Here is a 19,847-nt window from a genome sequence, read left to right as displayed (position 1 = left end):
TCTATATAGTTGGTATATAAATCCTTTTAGGAAGTGTGGTATGGGACTCGTTTAAATATTCTCTCTCCTTCTCAATGGATTTGTCGCTGAAGAAAAAGAATCTGAAACTGTGGATTTGCCTCTTTGAGACTGATCTGCAGACCAAAGAAAATCAATAAAAAGATTTCACGCATCTCTTGTTATGAGTCCTCATTTTACAGAGTTTGTAGATCTACTATAGCTCTCAAGTGACTGCAAAATAGCACATACAGTAGTGCAAAAACAATTATTTAAAAAAAAACTGCATCTTACAATATGACTTACAGAAATGCTCAATGCGGCCCAGTTATGGGATATAGTACATTTTTTTTAAATGTTTCATAATCTGATATTTTTCTCGTAAATGCTATCAGTAAGTTTGCACTCGAAATTAATTGTTGAACGAGATTTCAATGTTTTTTTTTACTGTCAATTGCTATGCAACTATGTATGTTTTCTTCAAAAAGATAAAAATATAACAGTGCTGTTAGTATATAAAAAGTATTTGATTTTTGTGAGTTCGCTGCTAGCAAAACAAATTAGAACTATGTTAATTGTAAACAGTTTAATTATAGCACATCACAATTTATATTACTGAACTAGATGTTTAAAAAACAAACAGCAGTCATAATTGTTATTTCTTGCTCTCTTTTAATGTGAAAGTGCTTATTAAAATGTATGACAATTTGTAGTGTAGTAGGTGTAGATTAGAATATAAGCATATGGCACTTCACAAAAAAAGTGCAAATGAAATAAAAAGAACTGTACAGCTGTTGGAATCAAAACTAATTTTCACACCATAGAAATAAATTAATGGAGCAGTATCTTTGGGCTCACAATATTAACATTCAAAACATTTTTTTCTAGCTGACTTTGGCCTGGCTAAGCAGAAGCAAGAAAACAGCAAGCTTACATCAATAGTGGGAACGATTCTATATTCCTGGTAAGATCACTGTAATTGTAGTATGCTTACTATTAATTGCTGGATATTGTATTCTATAGTAAATTACCTCTGAAACCTCTGCTTGTCAAGTGCCACTGATACTTTGAACCATATGTAATATGAGCTAGAAGTGACTCAAGTGAATGGTCTGTAAGGTGTCATCCTGCACGGGAAGATGTGTTAAGACATAGCCCGTAGGAAAATGTGGCCCTTTATCTGTATAGTCAAATGATTATAGATCATAGGGGCCTATTGAGGTAGCTTCGATGTTATCACTGCAACATCGAACATGTTGGCATGTTCATATGGCACGGTATGAAATTTGTGTAAAGACGGTATTCGGTAAGATATATCGCTTGATACAAAAATGACATACTGTATCACACGAGTTTGTAGTTGCTTTAAAAGTGAAATGACCAGAAAGTGCGATTTTCCTCCTTCCGTACAAAGATTCAGCTGTTACAGGGTTGATAAGCAACAATAAAGTTTTATGTCTGCAACTCATTATGATGTCATCAGTATGATGCAGCATGCCAGCTATATAACCTACCAGGTACAACCCCTAGTGGCTTACATGACACACAGGCACACAGACAAACATTCTGAAATATAAAAGGCTAAGGATGTCTGCAACAACCAGAATGCCTCCTCAAGGAGAGAATCAAGGAGGGGAGGAGAGAGAGACAGCAAGGAGGGAGGAGGAGACAGGAAGGAGAGGAGGAGACAGAGAGAGAGACAGCAGAAGGAGAGACAGCAAGGAGGGGAGGAGTAGAGATAGCAAGGAGGGAAGAGGTGCTTAGAGAGAGAGACAGCAATGAGAGGAGGAGACAGATAAGATTGGTAGGAGATGAGGAGACAGATAAGATGAGTAGGAGAGGAGGGAGTGTTGTGTTCACAGACGAGCAGACCCAGTAAGGCAGGGAGTGCAAAGAGAGGGGATTAGAAAGTGCAAAGAGGAACAGGGCAGGGTGGAGCAGAGAGTAAGATGGGGAAGAGGGGACAAGAAAAAAGAACTAGTAATGTTTCATTAATTTAATTTAATTTATTTATAAAAATGTTTTGCGAGGAAGTAATACATTGAGAGATACCTCTCGTTTTCAAGTATGTCCTGGGCACAGAGTTATAAAAAATACATGGTTACGATAAAAGAACAGGGTTATACAGGGAATTGACAGACATTTCATGGACAGATAAAGTTGGAAAATTGGGTACAGGGGAATAAAGGGCTTATGTGTTATAGGTAGAAATAGAGCAACGTTAACATCATGTTAACATTACGTTAACATCACGTTAACGGCAGCAAATGGCTCACGCCCTTTGGCTGCCCTTCGGCTGCACCAAAGGCTGTGCGCCTTTGGAGCAACGCAGATGTAGTAGGCAAAAATATAAGTACATTTTTCATTTGTCACGATTCAGAACAAGCAACAAGTTGTATTTTCTATCATTTAATACATCTGCAGGGCCATATAGGACAAATTAAATGAATGGTGTAAACATAAGACATTTAAAATAAAAAAAATAAAAAACATCAAGAAAACTTTTTAATCGTTGTTTAAACTTTTAATGTTTTCATGATAAAGGTGGAAAATGTTACTCATTTTCAATATTTCATTGGCCAGATAAAAGGGGTGCCTACATTTCATATAACCCCTTTAAGATCTAATAATAGCCTTTAAGATCTGTTAGAACAGCGTATGTTATGCCAGGTATAGCTAGTATATAGACAAATAACAAAGGGATAGGCACACCATACAGTAAATATGCTAAATAAATTATGATATATATATACAGACACACACACATATATATGTATACCTGAGTGCTCCCATACGGGTTACTTTTTTCTCTTTTCACTCACATTATCCACAACCCGTGAGCACCGCCAAATCTTACTAATGTAAAGGAAAAAATTAATTTTCTTTGGCTTATGGTGGCGTGAATTTTGCATAAGTAGATGCAAGGTTTTTCTTCCCCACCCCTCCCCCCATTTTCCCCCCGACATTTGAATATATATATATATATATATAGACAGACACACAATGGCTAATAACATAATTTTATTTGCATTTTTATTGTGTACCGATCCCTTTGTTATTTGTAAATACTGTATATTTATATATGACCATATGATACCGGTTGAAGCACGACATCAAGGGACAGCACTCAGGTAAGTTGATCATAAGTTGTTTGTATTGAAAAAGACACAAAAACTGATGTTTCGGTCCCTCAGTGGGAAGATAATTTTTATTTTTATTTATGACTGCTATGAGTGACATGAGTCAAATATAATAATTTATTAAATTACTTTGTTTTACTACAGTAGTTTGGCCTTACCTATTCCCATTTTTAAGAATTGAATAAAGATTCATAATGGTTTGCGTGACATATGATGGGTTTTTAAACACCCAGGGGCCTATGCACTAGGGGTACATAAAAAAAATCGCTGGGCCATTTAAATCGCCGTTTTTGTGAGCGTTGCTATCATGGTATTCAGAAAGCCTTGATTACCTGTGATAGAAAATTTCACAAAACTAGTGAGTAGCCACACTGAAAAGGCCTAAACTAGCTATTTCTTTCTGCTGCAGAGAGAGAGACGCATCTCACTGCGCAAATCTCGCCGGAAATGAATGTTTTTTAATATACATTTTACTACTAGTGTAGATGAGCAGGGGGTCTCCAGAGCAGAACCACATTGATTTCAGGTCCAGGGGACCCCCTGCTTCCCGAGATACAGGCCTCATTATGGGGTGCCGTTATCTCCTATGCCCCCCTGCTCCCGCACACTAATAATAAAAATGACATTAAAGCAGCTTCATTAGCTTAGCGGATAGCCGCTAAGGCAATGAAGGGATTAAAGAACAACAGTTGCTTTATTGCTGGTGGATGGGGTGATTAAAGCAGGTACTTGGCCCTTCATTCACCCCTTCTCCCCCCAATAAATCTGGTGTTGTTCATTAACCCCTTCATTGCCTTATAATGAATTTGCCTGTAAATGCATTTTTATTGCATGGGATTGCTGCCGAGGGGGCTCCGGTACTGATATTAATGGATATCAGCTCCGGAGACGCCCGGCAGCAATCCGATGCAGGAAAAATGCATGGTTTTTCTAAGTCCTGTCTCGCCGCTTATTGGCAGGTTCTCACCACCTTCACGCCAGCTTTTTCTGGCTTGAGGATTTTGTGAGAAAATCGCCATTCTAGAGCCGCGATAGGGCTTGATAACCTAATCGTGGCTACTAGAATTGCACGAGTTTCAGAACCTGCCGATAAGTGGCTTATCGCCGCTCACTCTGCGATTATTTTGAAGGAATTTTTTTTGTGCGATTAAGTCTTTTATCGCCCACTTTTCGACGCTTACTGAATCGGAGTATGCATTTTGGGCGATAAGCGCTCGATAAGTGACTTATGAATGCTTAGTGCATAGGCCCCCAAGTCTTAGAAGAGTAAGGATCCATGAACAAACAGAGCATGATTTGAGCACCATACTAATAACTTGGGAATAACACAAGAATTTAGGGAGCCAATGATTGCTGAATGGGCTTATCATTCAGCATAACCACTTAAAGTGTGTTACTTGATTGTGCTCTGTCCTGGGACCACTTCTCTTTTCTCTGTACACACCCTCTCTAGGTGACCTAATAACATATTTTGGGTTTAATTATCACCTCTATGCTGACGACACACAAATATACTTTTCAACACCCGACCTTACACCTGCTGTACAAACCAAAGTTTCTGAATGTCTCTCTGCTATATCATCCTGGATGGCCCTCCGTCGCCTTAAACTCAACATGGCTAAAACAGAGCTCCTCATACTTCCTCCCAAACCTGGCCCTACTACCTCCTTCCACATTACTGTTGGAACTACGATCATTCACCCAGTAGCCCAAGCACGCTGCCTAGGGGTCACACCCGACTCCTCTCTCACATTCGCCCCTCACATTCAAAACATTTCTAAAACCTGTTGCTTTTTCCTCCGCAATATAACTAAGATACGCCCTTTCCTCTGTTGCTCGACTGCTAAAACTCTGACTCAGGCCCTCATTCTCTCCTGTCTTGATTACTGTAACCTCTTGCTGTCCGGCCTTCCTGCCTCTCACCTGTCTCCCCTACTGTACAATCTATCCTAAACGCAGCTGCCAGAATCACTCTACTCTTTCCTAGATCTGTCTCACCATCTCCGCTCATGAAATCCCTCTCATGGCTTCCGATCAAATCCCGCATCTCACACTCCATTCTTCTCCTCACTTTTAAAGCTTTACACTCTTCTGCCCCTCCTTACATCTCGGCCCTATTTTCTCGTTATACACCATCCAGACTCTTGCGTTCTTCTCAAGGATGTCTTCTTTCTACCCCCTTTCTACCTAAAGCCCTCTCCCGCCTTAAACCTTTTTCACTGACTGCCCCACACCTCTGGAATGCCCTTTCCCTCAGTACCCGACTTGCACCCTCTCTATCCACCTTTAAGACCCACCTTAAGACACACTTGCTTAAAGAAGCATATTAATAGCACTGTGGATATTCTGAACACATGATACATAAGCTTGGCCCCCTGCAGACGCACTTACCAGAACTCCCTCCTACTGTCTCTGTACGTTCTCCCTACCTACCAATTAGACTGTAAGCTCCTCGGAGCAGGGACTCCTCTTCGTTAATGTTACTTTTATGTCTAAAGCACTTATTCCCATGATCTGTTATTTATATTATCTGTTATTTATTTGATTACCACATGTATTACTACTGTGAAGCGCTATGTACATTAATGGCGCTATATAAATAAAGACATACAATACAATCTAAAGTTCAGAAACAATGACATTTTCGAACTAGCATGGCAAATGTAGGTAAGCTAGTGGTATTGAAAAGTGGTATGTGGTGGTAAAGAAAAGTAGCCTTGATGTGGCTTTAAATGAGTTACAGTAGAGCCTTGAAACATGTAAGATGCAATGAAATCAGCATAAAATAAAAGAGGATTCCTAAATGTCTAGACTTGGTAAGAGGGCAGGGTAGGAGACATTAAATAGGGGATTCCTAAATGGCAACATTTGAACGGAAGGTAGAGAATGAGAATTTAAATAGGCTTTAGTGTAATAAGGAAAATGGAAACCTTTTTTGTATTGAAATAGGGGGAGTGAGGGAAAGAAGCTGGATGTGCCCTGCTCAGCTGGTGACTAATGAGGGAGAGACTAGGGGTGGTGCTATCTGGGATAGAAGAATAAGCAGAAAAAGGGAGAACAGAAATCCCTTATGATGCACTCACTAAAACCAAAAAAATAATGAAGTTTTAATAACTAATAAGAAAGTAGAAAAAAACACTAATTAAAACTGAATGAAGCGCATGTTAACAAACACTCGTGAGTATATTCTCACTGGGTACTTGAGAAAACCCTGTTGACCAAATAATCACACTCAGATATCCATAATAAAATCAGGATACCACTTGGTGATGGTGATGGCAGGGGTAAGTATGTTCCTATGTACAGCTCAAATCAAAATAATAGGGTCAACCCCTATAGGGTCTGAAGGTGTAACTGTGGATGAAACAAATCCAGTATTGCTACTTACTGTATGTAAAAAAATGCACAATACACACGCTGGGTTTTTAACATCCGCAACCACCACAATAGGACCCTATATGTTTCCAGTCTCAACCACAGCTCAACAAGGTAACAACCCTGTGCTATGATTTTGTTAATTATAGTATGTAACAGCATAGCCCAAGCTATCATTTGGAGAAATGAATGCACCACATTTCACATCACACAGCAAAGACGTTAGCAACCTTCATTTCTCCTGGTGTTATTTCCACTCCAGTTGAAAATGTAGATACTTTCGCCACTAAGGGATAGTTCAGATGTAATCATTGTAACATGTGCAAATTCATGAAACCATCCAATTGTATCTTTTCCCACAGTCCACACAAACGTTATAAAATCAACAGCTTTATCAACTGTAATACGACATATGTCATTTACGTCGTAAGTTGTGGCTGTGGGAAAAGATAGGTAGGTAGAACACCGAGGGTTTTAAAGATCAGGATGCAGGAACATCATAGACTCATTAAAAAAAGAGATCTACAGCATCCTGTATCTAAGCATTTTTCTGAGTGTAGAGAGGGGGGTCCTGAGAATTTCCCATTTATGGGTATAGAAACAATAATTAGAAAAGAGAGAGGAGGTGACATTGTGAAAACTCTTGACTGCAGGGAATCATAGTTGATTTTCACCTTAAAAACTCGGTTCCCTGATGGGATCAATATAGAATGGAACATTAACCATTTCCTAAAATAGATCTCTTTCCTGCTCAGAAATAGCTTCAATTAATATATTAGTTAACAGAAAGATAATAATATTTGTTTTTGGTATATTGTAGCTATATCGGGATACTTAGGGTCTCATGCAGTAAGCGGCGCTAAGTCACTTTTCGCCCGTTTTTCGCCATAAATGTATACCACGATTCAGTAAGCCCCGAAATCTTGGCGAAAAGCAAAAAAGATGCCAAGTTTGTTGACGGTTTTTTTTTCTGCCATCGGCGCGGCGAAAAAGGACTTTGCGCCGCAACTAGCCATGTTTTGAAACCCGCTCAATTCTAGTAGTGGCGAGTAGCTTTGCGCCGCTACTTGCCACTCTAGAATTGAGATTTTCACAGCAATACGTCTCGCCCCAAAAAGTTGGCAAGTTGCAGGGGAGAGGCTGCGGATGAGTGGCGGAACGGCACTTAGAAAAATTCAGGCCTTTTTCCTGCCTGGGATTGATGCCGGGAGTCTCTGGAGCTGATACCCATTAATACCAGCACCGGAGCCCCCCGGCATGCATCCGAGGCAGGTAAAATGCATTTAAAGGCCACTTTATGACCTTAGCGGCTAACCGCTAAGGCAATGAAGGGGTTAACCGGCTGTGCCAGGTTTATTGTGGGTAGCGGGGGTGGTTGAAGGGGTATTTAGCCTTTGGTGGTTGTTTAGGGCTTGTGGGTGGGTTGCGAGTGGAGTTAACCCCTTCATGCGGTTAATACCGCTACGGTCATGAAGGGGTTAAGCCCTCCCGCTACCCACCCGCAAGCCCTAAACAAGCACCGTTGGGGCTAATACCCACTTCGGCCACCCCCGCTACCCACAATTAAAAAAAATACACACACAACAGCCCCACACTAAATAAATAAATTTATAACTAAATGTATACCCCCCTAACATACAGTACATATATGCACAGCAATGATACTATAGGCCGGCGGGGGCCCTCGGGTGTTCCCCGCGGGCCTGCAGTACCAATTCTGTGCCCCCCCAAATTAATTTTAAAACACATACATACTTATAAATAAATACCCCCCCCCCCCCTAACCCATACAGTATAGTAATGGGCACAATTACTATTATCCACAAATGGATAATAGTGCATTTGCCCATTTAAAATACATAAAGAACAATAAATACATTAAATATATATTGCACTCACCCTTGTCCGGTTGCCACGATGAAGGCCATCCTCATCTTCATGACGTGAAGAAGCCGACGTCACATGGTATTTCAGCCAATCAGAACGTGGGAACCAATTCCACACTCTGATTGGCTGAAATACCATGTGACGGTGGCCATCTTGGATTTAGTGATGTCATCTTAAAGGCAAATGAAGCACAGCCATTCTGATTGGCTGGCATCATTCCCTTTAAGTGACGTCATTTAAAAAAAAAAAAAATTAAAGTCGGAAAATGGTTTTAACAGCCAATCAGGTGGCTGTTAACCATTTCGAGGCTAAATGTGACGTCACAATCCCTATTTAAGGCTGTGACGCCTCATTTGAGCCCAAGAAGACGACGAGACAACATCGGTTGGGATTTACCATGTGGCTTTTTGGATTGACAGATGAAGATAGAAGATAAAGAAGATCAAGAAATGGTGACAGATGAAGATAGAAGAAGGTGATTAAAGAAAGAAAAAAGAAGATTTGGGTACCTGATCCGGATCTTCATGGCGGATGGCATCGGATGCTGTTGGAGGCCTCCGAGGTACATGAGCTTCCTGTTTCCCCGGGAGTCGGAGGGCCACCGCTTCTAATGATAAGTAATATATTGAATGTTTGTAAATTCTCTTTTTACAGGTTTTTTCATTGGATGTGTTTTTTGATTTTTTGGGGGAGGCACATTGACTGATAATATATTAATCTGTATCACTTTAGGGTACAGATTAATACATTATTATGACAATATTTGGGGGGCATTTCTGGCTTGGTATTGCTGTTGGTTTTTTTAATTTCAGTTTCTTATGTGGATGTCATTGTTTGTTTGTTTTTCCTGCTTAATGGTAATACAATGTTTGCGATTGGTGTTCGTTTTTAGTTAATGTTGTATTATGTTAACTAATGCATTTTATGGTTATTTCAGATATTGTTTGAATTTATTTCTTTGTATTTTAATGTTTACATTAATTCATGAATGTTGTAGTAATTAATTGGTTTGATTGGTTAGTGTTACTGTTAATTTTGAGTTGGTTTAGTAATTATGTGGTTGGATTGGTTACTTTATAAAATAATTCGGAGTTGTTTTATGAATTAATTGTTTTGATTGGTTGATGGTTTAATTAATTCATTGTTGATGTTGTTATTTCTTGTATTCATTGGATTAGCTGGCTACTATTTTTATTTAGTGAAGTGTGTTTTTTTGGAGTTTAGTTATGTTTTATTATTGTGTGTCTTGTGTATTAATGTATTGTAATTAGGGTGCCCATTGAGTGCTATAGAGGCTTATCATGTCCATATTATTATTATATGGGTATGATGTACCACTATACTACTCAATGGGTACAGGGTGGGTATAGTCAGTCCGGGGTGGGTGCTTAGGCCTCACGGATGGGTGAAGAGGGTATTAGCCCTAAGGATGGGTGTCTAGACCTTGCGGGTGGGTAGCGGTTGGGTTAACCCCTTTATTACCTTAGCGATATTAACCGCTAAGGTAATGAAGGGGTTAAGTCCCCCCGCAGTCCCCCCCCAAGGCCTAAACAGCCACTAAGGGCCAAATTCCCCCTTCACCCACCCTCGCTAGCCACAGTAAGCCTGGCATGGGTGTTTAACCCCTTCATTGCCTTAGCGTTAGCCGCTAAGGTAATGAAGTTGCCGTAAATGCATTTTTCCTGCGTCGGATGCATGCCGGGGGGGTCCGGAGCTGCTATTAATGGCTATCAGCTCCGGAGACCCCCGGCATCAATCCGAGGCAGGAAAAGGGCCTGATTTTTTCTACAGTAGGTCCCGACACATCGTAGCTCATCGAGGCATCTCCCCACCAATTTACCTAAATTTTTAGGTGAATTGGATTTGGGGAGAAGATCGCCTTTTAGGGCTGTGATAGGCCGCGACAGCCGACTCGCGGGTACTAGAATTGCGCGAGTTTATGATCCTTCTGAAAATGGTCGATAAGTGGCTGATCGCCGCTCAATTGGCGAGTTTCTTTTGATCATAAAATTTTGCTGCGATACAGGCCGTTATCGAGCACTTATCGAGGCTTACTGAATACGAGTAGCCATTTTGTTCGATAAGTGCTCGATAAGGGCCTTATCAAGACTTTCTGAATGAGGCCCTAAGAGTTAATAATTTGATTATATGGTCTTTTTCTTCTTTAGAATAATATTATTATTAGTATCAATGTCTGTCTTTTACTGGTTTAATACTAATATTATATTTTCTTATGAGTATTATTAGGATTATTGTTTCTTGTGTCATCAAAGAGGAGTGTTTTTTTCACATTCAAATGAAGTATACAGGATATATATTCCTTTTTTAAGATTATGTATGTCTTTTTTTTAAATTCTTTTGTTAGTTTTTTGATGAATATGAATGATTTAGAAGTTTTATCATGTGTTATCCGGCTGACTGCTTGTTTTTTTTGTACCAACTCTTTATGGACTCTCACTGCTTGGATGGTGCGTGCGCTATCCCTCTCTTTTCAAACCACTGCGCTTTTGGTATTTGGCTGTGACTGAGTATGCGCGCGCACTGACCAGTAGGGGATGTTCCTAGTTGCGTCTCGTCTCCTTAGCGCATGCACGCTACGGCACAGGGGAGTCTACTGAACAGATAGATCATGACGCCTGCAAGCATTAGGTGAGTATTGGATATCTGAACAAATGGGAGGATCCAGGGCACTACGGATTTTCAAGAAAATAAATTTAATCTAGGCACACACTGTGTGTGCTTAGAATAAATTTCTTTTTTTGAAAATCCGTAGTGCCCTGGATCCTCCCATTTGTTCATATATCTTGAAATTACACTAGACAGGTTTTTTCCCTGAACCACGGAGCACCCGTGCCTCTAACTGCAAGTATATTGCTGCTTTATTATACTCTTACAGGTGTGCTAGACATAACCCTTTTGTTTGAGTATTGGATATCACCAGATGCTGCGGGGTCCCTTGATTATTACATTATTGATTAATCGTGGCAATTCCTGAAAGGGAATAATTCCCAAACCATATAGGGAACCAGAGGGTTAAAAACGCAAAAACAAAAAATTATTTATTAACACTTCTAAATAAAGAATTAAAAACAATTAAAAAACGAATAGCGATGGAGTATGCTATCTCAATGATAGAAAAAACGCATATAGGTATGGGTAAAGAAAGTGGATTTTAAATATCCTATGTGTCACCGCAATGACTTTGCAGACGTTAGTGTTGAATCATTCCATATAGTAACCATATACCGTGTCTGCAAAATATTCTCTCTTATTCCAAACAGCCAAACCTCACTATGCCTGAATTTCAACTTGCCAAGGTTGTAGCGACGGTATGTTTTAAATGCCCTTAGCAACATATACATATGAACATGTTGCATCCAGTTGGGGCTATTAAATCAATGCCTGTGACACAGACGTTACTTGCAGTGGTAAGTATGTAATTAATGTAACGCATGCATAACAGGGTATGGGCCCAAAAAACCTCATAAATCCAATATCATAATATCAGTGCATTAACAAGATAGTATATGTGTATCAGCGTGATAAACGAAAAAGGCAACTCAAATAGAAAGGTTGCCCGTGATACACGTTTGACTCTCAATAGTCTGTCTGCATAGTAGCAGGATTAGGCCCGGAGTTCATACAACCATTCAGCTACACTGTGTCCAAATTGGCCTCAGAATCCATCCGCTCCAAAAGCGAAACCGGCTGACGTCATCTGATAGCGCGTCGCCTACTGCCGACGATCGTTTTGCGCCTCTTTGGCGCTTCTTCAAGGGGGGAGGAGCGTCCTTTCACTCTTGTTGTATAAGGTATTTATAACCTCTTGGAGGCGGGATTGGGGCGTGCCAAATAACGTCTATGGCTCTCCTGATTAGTTAATCTCCCGCGATCCAAAATAATGGACCGTTAAGGTAGGTAAAATAATGTAAATATTGAGTAGTGCACATCCAGATGATATAGACTTTGATCTCCAAATATCGGAATTGGTAACAGCACTGAGTGTTGATAGATGCTCACGTATCAATAGGTAATAGTGTAGAAATGTTTATCTAACTTAGTAGACCGCCTAAAAGGACAATACGGTCAGATCTAGATATTAAATACATTTATCTATCTAGTCAATGCTACTGTTAGCAGAGTGATGCACTATATGTATTAACAATGGATTAACAGCAAGATGTTCAATATGTAGGAATGTTTACTAAATTGATAGACCGCCCCTAAGGACAATACGGTCAGGTTAAACATTAAATATATTTAACCTAAACTAGTCACATATTGGGAGAACTTAAATAAACGGGGAATAAATAAATCCCTCATTTAATCCATGGGGGCTGCGAGTTTTTAGAGTAAATATCCACTTACATTCTACCGAGAAATTTAAAGAACAACTGACAATTATTCTAAAAGAGGGATTGGAGAATAAGGTCATCACCAGAACCGAGTATGATTTCATTTTTGTACCATACCCTAGAATATCCACATTTTATCACCTTCCTAAAGTACATAAAGGTTTATTCCCACCACCAGGAAGGCCGATAGTATCGGGGATTGGTAATGTCACTTCCAATGCCAGTATCTACCTAGATACATTTTTAAGATCCTTTGTAAGTTCACTCCCTTCACATTTAAAGGACAAAAAAGACATCCTGTTGAAGATTGACAATGTACAAATTGATGATGAGACATACTTGGTTGGCCTGGACGTGTTAAATCTTTACACGTGTATACCACATGAAATTGGCCTTGAAGCAATAAAATTCTTTCTAAAATCGAGGAATAATGAAGCAAAATTGCATAACACATTTGTCATGAAGTTGCTAGACTTTACGTTGAGTAGTAACTTCTTTATTTTCAATGGGAAATATTATCACCAAATCCAGGGCACAGCCATGGGGACCACGTGTGCCCCCACCTATGCCAATTTATATCTAGGCTGGTGGGAGGAAACCGTGGTCTTTGGCTGTGACCTGGAAATGTATGCGGACAACATAATTTTGTGGGTTCGCTACATTGACGATATATTGTTAATATGGAAGGGTGCTTCTGAACTGCTGAAAGACTTTGTAGGCAAACTGAATAATAATAAATGTAATCTTAAGCTCAGTATGCAGATGGATAAAATAAGTATTGACTTTTTGGATTTAACCATCTACAAAGGGGTCAATGGATATCTCGAAACAACAATCTTTTGGAAGCCTACGGCCACAAACAGCTTATTAAAGGCCGACAGCTATCACCCCAAATACCTTATTAATAACATACCCACCGGCCAATTCCTCCGTCTTCGGCGTAACTGTTCATCAGAGTCTGACTTCACTGTGAAGGCGGAAGAAATGAGCCAACGTTTTTACGAAAGAGGCTATAGCAAGGGAGTTATCCATAAATCATACCGAAGAGCACTGCATGCGCAAAGAAATACACTTTTGATCCAGAACAAAAAGAAGGTAGATACAAAGGAAGTTATACGCTTTATTAGTATATAGAACACACACTGGCATGACTTAAAGCGTATTTTTACAAAACACTGGCATCTACTTATTGAAGATGAAGATCTGGTGGAGGTCCTGAATCCATCTCTGATGTTCACGAGTAGGAGGTCTCAAAACATAAAAGACAGATTAGTTCACAGTCATTACCAGCCCACGCCAACTAGGACTTGGCTTGGTCACAAATCACAGGGATCATTTCCCTGTGGAAGATGTAAGGCATGCACACACATGCCCCCTACAAAGACCTTTACAGATATCAATGGAGAAAGAACTTTCAAAATACGTGATTTTATTAATTGTACAAGCAAAGGAATAATTTACACCTTAACATGTCCATGTGAGAAGATATATGTAGGTAAGACTTACCGTCAACTTAAAGTACGCATACTTGAACATCTAGGATCTGTACGAAATTGCCATGATACACCTGTGGCAAGACACATGAATGGCGTCCACAATGGTGACTGCACAGACTTGCGCTTTGCGGGAATTGAGCAGATACCTCTGGTACCCCTCAAGGGAGACTGGAACAATGCATTACTTAAAAAAGAATGTAAGTGGATATTTACTCTAAAAACTCGCAGCCCCCATGGATTAAATGAGGGATTTATTTATTCCCCGTTTATTTAAGTTCTCCCAATATGTGACTAGTTTAGGTTAAATATATTTAATGTTTAGCCTGACCGTATTGTCCTTAGGGGGGGTCTATCAATTTAGTAAACATTCCTACATATTGAACATCTTGCTGTTAATCCATTGTTAATACATATAGTGCATCACTCTGCTAACAGTAGCATAGACTAGATAGATAAATGTATTTAATATCTAGATCTGACCGTATTGTCCTTTTGGGCGGTCTACTAAGTTAGATAAACATTTCTACACTATTACCTATTGATACGTGAGCATCTATCAACACTCAGTGCTGTTACCAATTCCGATATTTGGAGATCAAAGTCTGTATCATCTGGACGTGCACTACTCAATATTTACATTATTTTACCTACCTTAACGGTCCATTATTTTGGATCGTGGGAGATTAACTAATCAGGAGAGCCATAGACGTTATTTGGCATGCCCCAATCCCGCCTCCAAGAGGGTATAAATACCTTATACAACAGGAGTGAAAGGACGCTCCTCCCCCATTGAAGAAGCGCCAAAGAGGCGCGAAACGATCGTTGGGCAGTAGGCGACGCGCTATCAGATGACGTCAGCCGGTTTCGCTTTTGGAGCGGATGGATTCTGAGGCCAATTTGGACACAGTGTAGCTGAACGGTTGTATGAACTCCGGGCCTAATCCTGCTACTATGCAGACAGACTATTGAGAGTCAAACGTGTATCACGGGCAACCTTTCTATTTGAGTTGCCTTTTTCGTTTATCACGCTGATACACATATACTATCTTGTAAATGCACTGATATTATAATATTGGATTTATGAGGTTTTTTGGGCCCATACCCTGTTATGCATGCGTTACATTAATTACATACTTACCACTGCAAGTAACGTCTGTGTCACAGGCATTGATTTAATAGCCCCAACTGGATGCAACATGTTCATATGTATATGTTGCTAAGGGCATTTAAAACAGACCGTCGCTACAACCTTGGCAAGTTGAAATCAGGCATAGTGAGGTTTGGCTGTTTGGAATAAGAGAGAATATTTTGCAGACACGGTATATGGTTACCATATAGAATGATTCAACACTAACGTCTGCAAAGTTATTGCGGTGACACATAGGACATTTAAAATCCACTTTCTTCACCCATACCTATATGCGTTTTTTCTATCATTGAGATAGCATACTCCATCGCTATTCGTTTTTTAATTGTTTTTAATTCTTTATTTAGAAGTGTTAATGAATAATTTTTTGTTTTTGCGTTTTTAACCCTCTGGTTCCCTATATGGTTTGGGAATTATTCCCTTTCAGTAATTGACACGATTTAGCAGAGTGCAACATATTGGGAATTCTTTTGGGTGGTCACTCTATGATCACCTTTGTGTAATAAATATGTTTATATTTCCCATGCACCTGTATTTGTTTACCTGTATGGTTTAGAGTATTAAGGTTGAGCAGTGATTACCACCCTCTATGTTATATGCAATTGGGTCTCTTGATTATCTGGGCAGAGACTCTCTTTCCCCTGGTTATTGTTGCGCATGTGCGGGTCATGCGATCGCTCATTGGAGGGCATAGTGGAATGTGACGTCACTATGTTTGGCGTTAAAATCAGCAATCAGCGGTATTTAAATGGAATGTTGTGCTATTGTGTGGAACTTCTTGATACAGTGCATAACCTGCATGAAACGCGTAGAAGGGCTGCACTCCTCGCTTTTTATGCCTCCTCAATAAAGTAGTTATTTTTGCCAGACCTGCTTCTCTCTCTTGCTGTGCGCTGCACACACATTGTTTTGGAATCCTTTGTCTGCCAGTCCAGGACTTCCGAACAACTCCCTGGTTCTCCAGAGGAAAGGAGTCCGGTGTAGGACCCAGAGGCTTTTATGTTAACCTTTGAATGAGTTGCCGAGGCCCAGGGCTGGTCTGTAGATCGCTGGGCAGCTTTGGCCCCACTCCTCATAGGAGAAGCCCATGCCTCATATCAGGGCCTACCTGTGGGTCAGACTATGGACTAAAAGCAAGTAAAATCCGCCATCCTGGATTGCTTAGGCCTGACCCCAGAAGCCTACGGGCTGCAGTTCTGCAACTTTAAATACACCTCTAAGGTGAGACCCCGGTTCCTAGCTCAGCACTTACTGGACTTACTGGACTCAGTGTATACAGCCTGAATAGTGCAATGAGGAGGTGATTCTCAACAAGTCGTTTTGGAGCAATTTCTGCAGGTGATAACCCCTCCCGCACACTCCTCGGTAAAACGCCATGCTGCTAAAACTCTAACGTTGGCTGTCCAGCTCATGGAAAACTTAATTCGAGCCAAGGACCAGGAGAGTGTCCTGAGCCCGATGGCCCAGACTCCACATGCTCCGGCTGATGCCCAAAAAGGGAGAACGGGCCAGGGAGTAAGCTACCACACATCCAATCGCGATCAGCATGTCACATGAAGGGAACAGTCGTTCCAGCAATGTAAAGGTCCGGATGCTGGTCCCCGCGGAGACTCGTCTATTTCCTGATGTCTGTGTATCGCCAAAAAAAACTTCAGAGGATGTCGCACGCAGGAGCCACCCGACTCCTGGTCTCCAGTATTCGGTCCAGCTGAAGGATATCCACGTCAACCCCTGGTGAGAAATAGCTCTCCATGTTCTACCTGCGGAGAACTGGGCCACCATCAAATGAAATGCCCACAGATGGATTGTTCCTTCAGCAGGACTATTGCCCCAGCCTTCCCCAGAGAAAGCTGCAAGCCCTGGCTACTTCTAGTCCTGATTGGGGGTAAATCCATCCAGGCCCTTGTGGATTCAGGCTCTGGAAAAACCCTTGTTTTCAAGGAACTTTTACCACCTGAAATGTTTTCCTTTGACTCCCCGTGGAGCATAGTATGTATACACGACGATATAAAATGGTGGCCAATGGCCTGTTACAGGTAAAGGGTCAGGAGGCCATACTAGAAGTATGAGTCGTTCCTTTGCTCCCTGTCTCAGTTTTGCTCATCCGGGACTGGCCCTTTTTCTCTAGTTTACCGAGTCCCTCCCAGGAGGAGCCTCCTCTGGTAACGGAGAAGCCCAGTAAACTGTTCCCTGTTCTTTGAATATATCTTTGCTGATCTAGTCCCAAGTAGACACCGTGTTCCGAAATCGCAGAAGCAAAGACGTTGTGACAAGCAAGACTGGTTACAGAGATCTGGGACTCAAGGTGTCCATATTAGTAGGCAGAAGTCACAAGTAATGACTGGGGATAGCTAGAAGGAGAGAGAGATAGGTTCTGTAGATTAACCAGAACTGTGTCTCCCTGATTTTTGCCAGAGGCAGAGGGAAGACCCAGTCTTTACATGACAAAATGAGAAGGTGGTAAAAATTGATGACAATGTATTGAATGCACAAGGGGTGATGGTTTTCCCACATTTTGAATTGCTAAATGATATTCTGTATAGGGTGAATAAGCATACACAAACAGGGGAGGTCACCAGACAAATCTTGGTTCCCAAGGTGTTTGTTAAAACTGAAACAAAAAATGATCGAGTGGACTACCGCTTGCTATGAAAAGAAGTTGGGGAACTCACCAGAATTTAAGGTTAAAAAAGTCTTTGATGAAAACTACATAAAATTACAAAACTCCTCCTTTTTGGGAGCGGTGTTGTCAAAAAGATATGACTATCAAGCAAAAATGAGAAAGTAAAACTGTGTCTTTAAGACTGTAGCAAGATCTTTAAAGACACTGCTAGTGAGTTCCAACTTAGGCAGAATGTAATCCTTTCTTAATGTAATAACACCCCAGATGCTGACCAGAGATGGTAGTAAATAGTCACAGAGCAAAAAAACGAATATCAACTCCAGAAGCAAAAAGGTAAGTGAAATCAAATAACAGTCATTTAAATTGATAATAGCAATGTCCAGTACATATAAGTATAGATGCAGGGACAGGGGAGAAAAACCAAGGGGTTAAGCAAGGTATAAGAAGCGGGGTACTTACAGAGAGGTTGGATTCCCACCAGGCTGTGTGACCCCCTGAGAAGCTTCACCTTACCCCCGTCTCCTTCCAAATGAAGTGGTGTAGAGCCGCACACTCACAAGGTGTCACCACTAATCCATTCCTGCCACAACAATGGTAAAATCGGTGGTGTTCTCCTATCCAGGCATCAACAGAAACAAAAAATGATCGAGTGGACTACCGCTTGCTATGAAAAGAAGTTGGGGAACTCACCAGAATTGAAGGTTAAAAAGGTCTTTAATGAAAACTACATAAAATAACAAAACTCCTGTTTGTTAAAACTGTCTTCACCCTAGCCCATACTGTCCTTTGGGGTGGTCACCGTGGTAAAGACAAAACCCTGAACCATATTTTGTCCAAGTTCTATTGTCCAGGGATGCATAATGATATTGCTAAATTAGGTGCGGCATGTTCTGAATGCCAGCTAACCATCCAGAAGGGTCAAAAACCAGCCCCCTGGGTTCATCTTCTCTAGGTCTTAGTTCCCTTTGAAAGAATTGCAGTAGACTTGGTAGGGCCTCTAGAGCCCTTTGCCAATGGACACATGTTTATTCTGGTGATGCAACTATGCAACAAGGTATCCTGAGGCATTCCCGCTGAGGACAGGAACTGCTGAGCCGGTACTCAACAAACTGTTGGAGCTGTTCTCATGGGTCGTACTTCCTCAGGTTTGGTTGACAGACCAAAAGACACATATTATGGCTAACCTGATGCAGCATGTTTTAAAGTTACTAGGGGTCAAATCAGTTCGGTCTACCATCCACAGACTGATGGATTGGTGGAAAGGTTTAATCGGACTCTAAAAAGTATGTTAAAAAAGTTTGTAGACTCTGAAAAGGAGCTTGAGATTAACTTCTCCCCTTTCTGCTGTTTGCTGTGCAGGAAGTTCCCCAGGGCTCCACAGGATTCTCTCCATTTGAACTCCTATATGGCCGTCAACCGCGGGGTATCCTAAACCTCCTAAAAGAGTCCTGGGAGGAACAGAGGTCCCCTTCTAAGATTACCCTTCAATATGTGTTGGACCTTAGGAAACGCCTAGATTTGGTCGGCCATTTTGCTAAGGAGAATATTATATCAGCCCAAAACAATCAGGAAAGATATGTGTGATGGGAGGGGGTAACCAGGCTCTCTAATAAAGGTCAAGCCTGTTTTGGTTACCCCTGATTTGTGTATAAAGGTCCAAGAGAGTTATCTCTTGGGCCCAGTAACTTTGTACAATTTCAATGTATTGTATATATTTAAGAATATTTTTTTGTGTTTTTTCCTTTCCGGGCAGGCAATCAAGCAGGAATTGCTAGGGTATGAGTTTCAAGGGGAGTTATGCGAAGGAACTGTTGACAGAATGTGCCT

General features: G+C 40.9%; 1 protein-coding gene across 6 annotated transcripts in view; it reads left to right on the top strand.

The window, feature by feature from the left end:
* Nucleotides 1-19,847, top strand: part of NEK10 (NIMA related kinase 10) — a 380,936-nt gene that overhangs the window by 203,105 nt on the left and 157,984 nt on the right. For all 6 annotated transcript variants that reach the window (XM_075586980.1, XM_075586978.1, XM_075586979.1 and 3 more), the window contains one exon: nt 886-961. In XM_075586980.1, the coding sequence (XP_075443095.1) occupies nt 886-961 (76 nt within the window). The remainder of the gene's footprint in view (nt 1-885; nt 962-19,847) is intronic.

Source organism: Ascaphus truei, chromosome 2, assembly GCF_040206685.1.
Source record: "Ascaphus truei isolate aAscTru1 chromosome 2, aAscTru1.hap1, whole genome shotgun sequence".
In the NCBI taxonomy this organism is placed as follows: Eukaryota; Metazoa; Chordata; class Amphibia; order Anura; family Ascaphidae; genus Ascaphus; species Ascaphus truei.
This window is presented reverse-complemented; position numbering and strand designations above follow the sequence as displayed.